Source organism: Humulus lupulus, chromosome 7, assembly GCF_963169125.1.
Source record: "Humulus lupulus chromosome 7, drHumLupu1.1, whole genome shotgun sequence".
NCBI classification, from domain to species: domain Eukaryota; kingdom Viridiplantae; phylum Streptophyta; class Magnoliopsida; order Rosales; family Cannabaceae; genus Humulus; species Humulus lupulus.
Window position 1 is genome coordinate 151,511,537 of NC_084799.1, and position 7,470 is coordinate 151,519,006.

At 40.7% G+C, this 7,470-nt stretch overlaps 1 protein-coding gene across 2 annotated transcripts; it reads right to left on the reverse strand.

Moving 5' to 3' along the window:
- Positions 1-870: 870 nt before the first annotated feature.
- LOC133788723 (uncharacterized) lies at positions 871-2,809 on the reverse strand. 2 transcript variants are annotated; one of them, XM_062226311.1, is made up of 3 exons: positions 2,620-2,809; positions 1,462-2,125; positions 871-1,244 (listed from the first exon to the last, which is right to left on the reverse strand). In XM_062226311.1, the coding sequence occupies exons 2-3, from the start codon at positions 2,057-2,059 to the stop codon at positions 1,120-1,122; spliced, it is 723 nt and encodes a 240-aa protein (XP_062082295.1). In that variant the 5' UTR covers positions 2,060-2,125; positions 2,620-2,809; the 3' UTR covers positions 871-1,119. The 2 variants fall into 2 exon arrangements, with proteins under 2 accessions (XP_062082295.1, XP_062082296.1); XM_062226312.1 differs by lacking the exon at positions 2,620-2,809 and adding an exon at positions 2,360-2,564.
- Positions 2,810-7,470: the final 4,661 nt, after the last annotated feature.

The window sequence follows — 7,470 nt, forward strand, 5'->3', positions numbered from 1 at the left end:
TATAGGTGATCTACTAATGAGACGGGTGCAAATTACTCTTTTACCCTTCATTGGTATTTTATCCTTATCTCCCACTAAGTATTTTGTAAATGATATTTCTATAAACTTAATTAGAGCATTGAGTACTCTGTCACTTAACACTTGAACCAAGCTATAGAAAATCACTGTTTTACTTCTTAAACAGAAGCTATAGATTTCATGTCTTTGATAAATACTCCCACTCAATTATACTACCAAATCTCTAATATATAAATATGAGTTAATCCGTAGGGTAAGCTAGTAACAAACAAATCAAAATACTTGAATAATGCAATTAGCAGAATATTAATCACTCGAATTAAGATTGAATTGACCTATTGTCAACATTATAATATGATTACATTAGATAATAACGATACTTACTTATCTTACCAATAATCAATATCGGTTTAATCCAATGTAACAAAATAAATCTACATCTGATCTTATCTACTTAGTCAATGTCTTTAATAGAACATAACACCAGATGTGTAAGTTGATCTTATCGTAGATTATCCAATCAATAAAAATCCAGTATACTAATTTAATCTTAGGAAAAAATGTTTTTAGATATATAATTACAATTATAATACATTGTGACCGAGTCACTATAGTTGTAACTATACACATGTTCAGGATTTTATAAATGTTTGTATTATTATAATAATATGTAATAAAACAAACAAGCAACACGGTTGTCAAACTAAATGATTTCTACTTCTTTTATTGACAATATAAAATCGTTTTACGTGTACGATATAGTTTTATAGAGGCACAAAACCCAACAATTTGTAGCATCATTGATAAAACATAAACATTGATAGATGAGTTTAAAAGCAGTAAAGGTATAGATTTGCTAATTTTGCGAACTTCCTAATCTTCCTACCAATATCTCTGTACATAAACACATACGAAAATCCCAGTACATTTATATGTAATTACATTTACACTAGCCATTAGTAATGCTCATAGCACGGTTCTATTAATAAGCTCTGAAGACTAAATGTAACATGCTATAAACAAAGTTATATACAAGATGACTTTTTTGAGAAGTCGCCAAACAAATATATGACACTTTCACTCTCTTGCACAGAACTGTAATCAGGATTTCTGCATGCTCCAACTCTTCCAACTTACATTACTCAGCCATCCAAACTGAATTAGCGGTTTTGCTGATTGTACCTTTAGTAGGTGTGTTCGGTAAGGAATTAGTAAATTCCTTAGACCTGTAATTCATGTAAAATAAACGTCAGACCCATAAATTCACGAGCTATGCCTTCTCACTCACACCTTGATGCAATTAATAATAAACCAGCCAAAGAGCAACAAAAAAAAAGCCACATACAGTCTTTGATTTCCCTATTCCTAGCACATTTTATAAATTGGGAAAAAAATGCAACGCAACATAACCACACTCATCCTATCGTATGATTCGTAGCATACCTGTAATGCACATTGTCCTGTAAAGATGAGCAACATGAACATCTCCTTTAGTAGTCATATTTTTTCTCTCAAGACACTCAAGAAACGCTAAGTCAGCCTTCAGTAACTTAGCTTGATCATGAGTGTCATAACCAATATCATGGCAGTAGCAGCAAAAATCCAACCAATCAATCGGTCGCTTGTCCCAAATAAGAGATCCATTATCTTTCCCACTTGACCAATTGGGTCCACAATAATGCCCATACCGGGGAAATAGCTGAGAAAGAAAAGCTCTCACGCCTGTATGCCATGGTACCTTCGACACATACGGCTTAAAGCGCAAAGGGGCACCCCGAAGCTCATTGTCAACTCCCCCTCGAGGCAGGGAACGCTTTCTCAGCCCTCTATTTATAGTAGTTGGTGTATCTTTAGCATGGGGAGTCACCCATGGAACGAAGGATATAAGGGACCATTTCCAAAATTTTACATCAAAAGAAGCCTTTTGCTTGGTATCCACTAATAGGTCACTATTGGATTCGATGGATGAAACCACATCATTGTTCAATTTGTTTGTTTGGGTTCTAAGCCAGGGCATGTTATCAAGAAAATCTGACTTCATTTTTTCAACAAAAGTTCATCTAAACATACACTATTTAGGAACCATAACATCTCAGATTCCCCTTTCCTGCCAAAAGAAATTACACAAACATAACTATTAGTTTACAATAGATTACAGCAAACCAGAAACTTTACTAGCAAATTACACTACAAACTGTTTAAAATCAAAACATGGTTCATATCATCAAAAAATCACAGCTGAACACCTACTCTAAAATTAATAGCATTCCCCCAATGGCCATCCTATCTATATATAATAAATAAAAAGCTTTAATTTGCAAGTTAAGAAACATTAATTTACCAATATGAACAGCAAAAAAAGAAAAGGAAAAAGTACAAGAATTTGAACTTTCGATTTCGAATTCCTTTTTACAGGACCCAATAGGAAGAGAACCTGTACTGGGCAATCTTTAAAGAAAGAAAGGAAAGAACACAACTTTGAATTGCTTCTTTGGTTAGCAAATTATAGCTAAAGCGAAACGAGAAAAGGGAAAAATAAAAACGAAAAAAATAAATAAATGTAATACATTGGGTTAGAGCTAGCGATAGAGAGAAACTCACCTCTGAAAATTTGTCGAGTATGTGGGGAAGAGAATTTTTTTTTTTTTTTTTTGACAAAAGAGAATGAATATTTACAGAAGAAAGAAATTTGAAAATAATGAAACAGTTAATAAGAGATGGGGAGACAGAGTGAAAGGAATTGGAAAAGATTCTAGAGAGAGAAAGTTTGTTTATAGTTTGTGTTGTGTGGAATGGATTGCGTGTGGTGCGCTGACCACATCCACATATCCTCAAATATAATATAGTTCCAAGATTAGGGAAGGGACCCACCTATACTTTCAAATAATATTGCTAACCGCTTTAATTTCTCAATAATTATTTAGTATCATGAATAATAAATTATTTAGCATCATGAAATAATAAGAGTGCTAAGCACCCTTTATTATTCACCCTCTTTTACACTCTCTAAATACTTTTAGGATAAGTGCCACTTTTTAAAGGATGTTTTTTGTTATTTTATTAAGTTTATGTCCCTCTCACTAATGCACTTCACTGTGATTGTACACTCACCGGCAGTGGCGAGCCCGGGAATTGGTTTTAGGGGCCGCAATTTTTTTTAAAAAAAAAATAATATAACACGCTAAAAAATTAATTAAAATTATAGACACTACTTTTTGCAAATATTGACTATGAAGAAATCTCAACTATTACTTAAAAATAAGTATACAATGTCATAACATTTTAGCATATCAATTTTTCAACTCGGACATTTATATAATTTGTATTCGTATGGATGCAATTACAAATATCAAATAAATATAATACAATTTTTTATATATAATTTGTATTCATATTGTTATCCTAATTTCCTGCCTTGGGCCCGGAACCGCGATCCAGGCCTGCTAGCGGGGCAATTGAGGTTGGGCCCAGCCCAGGCCCGTTTGGCAGGGAGTGATTGATTTCGGTAGCCCAAGTGTGGGCCCAGGCCCGGAAGGTGTCCGGGAAGAATGATCCAGGACCTTCGTCCGGGAGAGGTACAGCTGCTTGGGGTTACAGTCGGGATGTATACAAACGGTCCTATGGCCTGGTAAACGATCCGGGCTCCTGGTGGATGATTCGGGCTTACGGTAAACGAAGAGTGGCAGAAGTAAATGTACCCGGGTCGAGCCCTCAGGGTTGGCAGGATAAAGCATCCGTAACCCTGACTCCGCCCCATGAAGCATGGGAGTTGTCCCCACGTTTCACCTATGGGAAATGCCACCTCGGGATTGTACACCGCTGGTTCAGACCTATGCCGCCACTACTCTGACTGATCTTGTCCCCTGAATCTGCCTCGTAACTCGGAATGCCCAGACCAAAAGCCCCATTTTGTCGGGTGATAAACAGGCTTTGGGCTGCCCCAGTGGGCTCTGGTCATTGTTTGTCTTTTATTTTTATCCTTTGTATTGGGCTTCCAATAGAGAAGCTAGTAATATTTATACCTTTATTGGTCCCGGGTCAGCCCGGACCAAGCACAGTGCTCCTGTGAACCTATAAATACATGTGACAGAGCACTGGGGAGGGGGGGGGGGGGGGGGGGATCTCTTTGGCGTGTATACAGTTACTCTGCTGAAACGAAGAGAAAACCCCATTGTTATAGACTTTCTAAGCTCTAATACGATTGCCTCGTGGACTAAGGCTCGTTAACGCCCTAACCACGTAAAAATCTCGTTTACATCTTCTAAACCCCTTATCATTAATCTCCCTTAACTTTCATTAATATAGTTTCCGAAAATCTCGATAAACATTTTGGTGCTTTCATTCAGCGTCGCTCTGGTGCGGGAGGAGGAAAAAGCCCAGCTCCCGGTCTACTACATGAGTAAAAGGCTATTGGGGGCCGAGTCACGGTATCCGTTGATTGAAAAATTGACATTTTGTCTACTGATGGCGTCCCGAAAACTTCGGCCTTACTTCCAAGCCCACGCCATAAAAGTTTTGACCAACCACCCCTTGCGGCAAGTGTTGCAGAAGCCCGAGTCTCCCCCGAAAACTCTGGCCTTACTTCCAAGCCCACGCCATAAAAGTTCTGACCAACCACCCCTTGCGGCAAGTGTTGCAGAAGCCCGAGTCGTCGGGGAGACTCTTAAAGTGGGCCACGGAGTTAAGTCAGTTTGATATAGCCTACGTTCCAAGAGTTTCAATCAAGGGGCAGGCCCTGGCCGACTTCATCGTGGAATGTTTCGGGATCACCCAAGCGAACGACCCCGCAGATCCCACGGCGCCCGTATGGAAGGTGTTCGTGGACGGGGCCTCGAATGAGAATGGGGCCGGGGCCGGGATCATCCTAGTGTCGCCTCAGGGACACCAGTTGCAAAATGCACTGCGTTTCCACTTCAAAGCATCGAACAACGAGGCCGAGCACGAGGCATTGCAGGCCGGGTTGCGTTTGGCCCGGGAGGTAGGGGCCACGAACCTGGAGATCTACAACGATTCCCAGCTGGTTGTTAGGCAGGTCTCAGGAGAGTATCAAACCAAAGGGGAGAGAATGGCGGCTTATGTGACTCAGACAAGAGAGATGCTACAGGCGTTCAAGAAGCACTCCATCCGCCAGATCCCCAGGGAGCAAAATGTTTTTGCGGACACACTAGAGAAATTGGCCACCGATGCCGAAGCAGAGCTGTCCGGATTGGTCCCCGTTAACCATCTCCCCATCCCAAGCATTCGAGTCTCCACGATCAACGCCATTGACCACACCGCGTCTTGGATGGGACCCCTTATCCACTATTTGACAACCGGTGAGTTGCCGGCAGACAGAGCCGCAGCCAGGAGGCTTCAGTACCAAGTCCACAGATATGTCATGATGGACGGAAAACTCTACCGCAGGGGGTTGTCCATGCCATACCTAAGATGCGTGGCCGGGACCGAAATAAGCGCCATCTCTCTTTTTTCTCACTCCCATTCATCTTTTCACTCTCCTTCCTTTGCTCACTCAATTTTTTTTTTGTCACTCAATTTTTGCAACCTCACTTGGTCTTCATATACTTGCTTTGGCGTCAATGGAGCTAGAGTGATTGTTCATTGACGGAACATGAATGAGTACTTGTTGGTGAAGCCGTCATGGTGGACTCGTCGATCAAATAGCCAAGGCCTTCCTAGAAGGAGGTGTCCAGCTTGCATTGGAACCACATCGCACAATACCTCATCCTCATACTTGCCAATTCTAAATGATACCAGCATCTGTTTTGTAACCCTCACTTCACCAGTATCATTCAACCACTGCAACTTGTATGGACAAGGATGTTTAAGCGTTGGGAGCCCCAGCTTCTCAACCATGGAAGAACTAGCAACGCTAGTACAACTACCTCCATCAATAATCACACTACATACCTTGTCTTTCACATGACAACGAGTGTGAAAGATGTTCTCCCGCTGTACATCTTCTTCCTCTTCTTTTGCTTGCAAATTCAAGGCTCCTCGTGTGACTAGTGCAAGCATCTCACCAGATTCTGCCCCAAACTCCTCATCATCGATAGAAACATCTTCCAATGGTGGCATGTCAACAAGATCTTCATCTTCAGAATCGAGCTCACCACTTTCTCGAATCACCATAACTCTCTTGTTTGGACATTGGCTAGCTATGTGTCCTCGCCCCTGACATTTGAAACACTTTATCTCACTAGAACGGGACGAAGGAGGGGCTGTGTTACCTTGAGGGGTCGTGGCTGGTTTTGGTGTAAAGGATGAAGTAGGTTGGTCTTCTTCCTTCTTTGGATAGTTCGACTGCCAAGGTGTTGCACTTGAATTGTGTGGGCTCGGTCTTGGCTTTGAACTTGTACTACCCCTCTTGAGCTGCCTCTCAACTTTGATTGCCATATGCACCAAATCTTCCAATTCCACATAATGGTGTAGCTCAATTGGATTAGCAATCTCTTGGTTCAACCCATTCAAAAACCTTGCCATTGTTGCCTCCCGATCCTCTTCCACATTGGCTCTAATCATAGCCATCTCCATCTCTTTGTAATACTCATCAACACTCTTGGAACCTTGACGAAGACTGATGAGGACACCAAGACTAAAAATCCAAGTCAAGTTCCAGTTGATCCAAGTCAAGAGGGGAGGAATGATGAGGACACCAGTTTAGGAGCTTGATCAATATTTAGCTTCCTGTAATGAGTCTTTTTATTTTTAATCACGTTTTTTATTTAGTCTTTGTTTATTTTGTGATAAGTCAAACATTTGACTTGTGTGAGTCCAATAGTCCTTTTGTCTTTAATTTTCGGTTTTCATTAGGAAGACAAAAAGCTTGTCTTTAATTTCGGTTTTCATGAGGAAGACAAAAGGCTTGTCTTTAATTTCAGTTTTCATTAGGAAGACAAATGGGCTGTCCTTAATTTTTCGGTTTCATTAGGAAGACAAAGGGGCTTGTCTTGATGTAATTTTCGGCTATATAAGGCCTTGAAAACATTTGGAAAAATCAGATTATGTTGAATGAAATTGTGAGTTTATTTCTTCTTGAGTTCTTGAAGAAACTTTTGAACTTATCAAGGAGATTCCTTGTGGCGTTCATCCTGACTTATCAAACGGATTCCATCCCCGTTTGTGGCGTCTTCCTCATACCAAGGTTCGTGCTTGGCTAAGCATTGGGTCGCGGTTCCATTCCAATCTCGTATGTTCTTGGTGGCTGTTCCATATTTGGTGTCGGGTTTCGTCACACTTGTTGGCGTGGTTCGTATCAAAGACCCTGCAACTTAAGGTATAGATCTCGATAATAATGAGATGGTACAAACCGTCGCCTCATCACCCTCTTCATAGCCTCCCAAGTGTCAATGGTACGATCTCCATTTCGCCTCCTATTGATGCACAACTGATCCCACCAAACAATAGCATAATCAGTAAATTCAATGACAGCTAGTTTTACCTTCTTCATGTCAG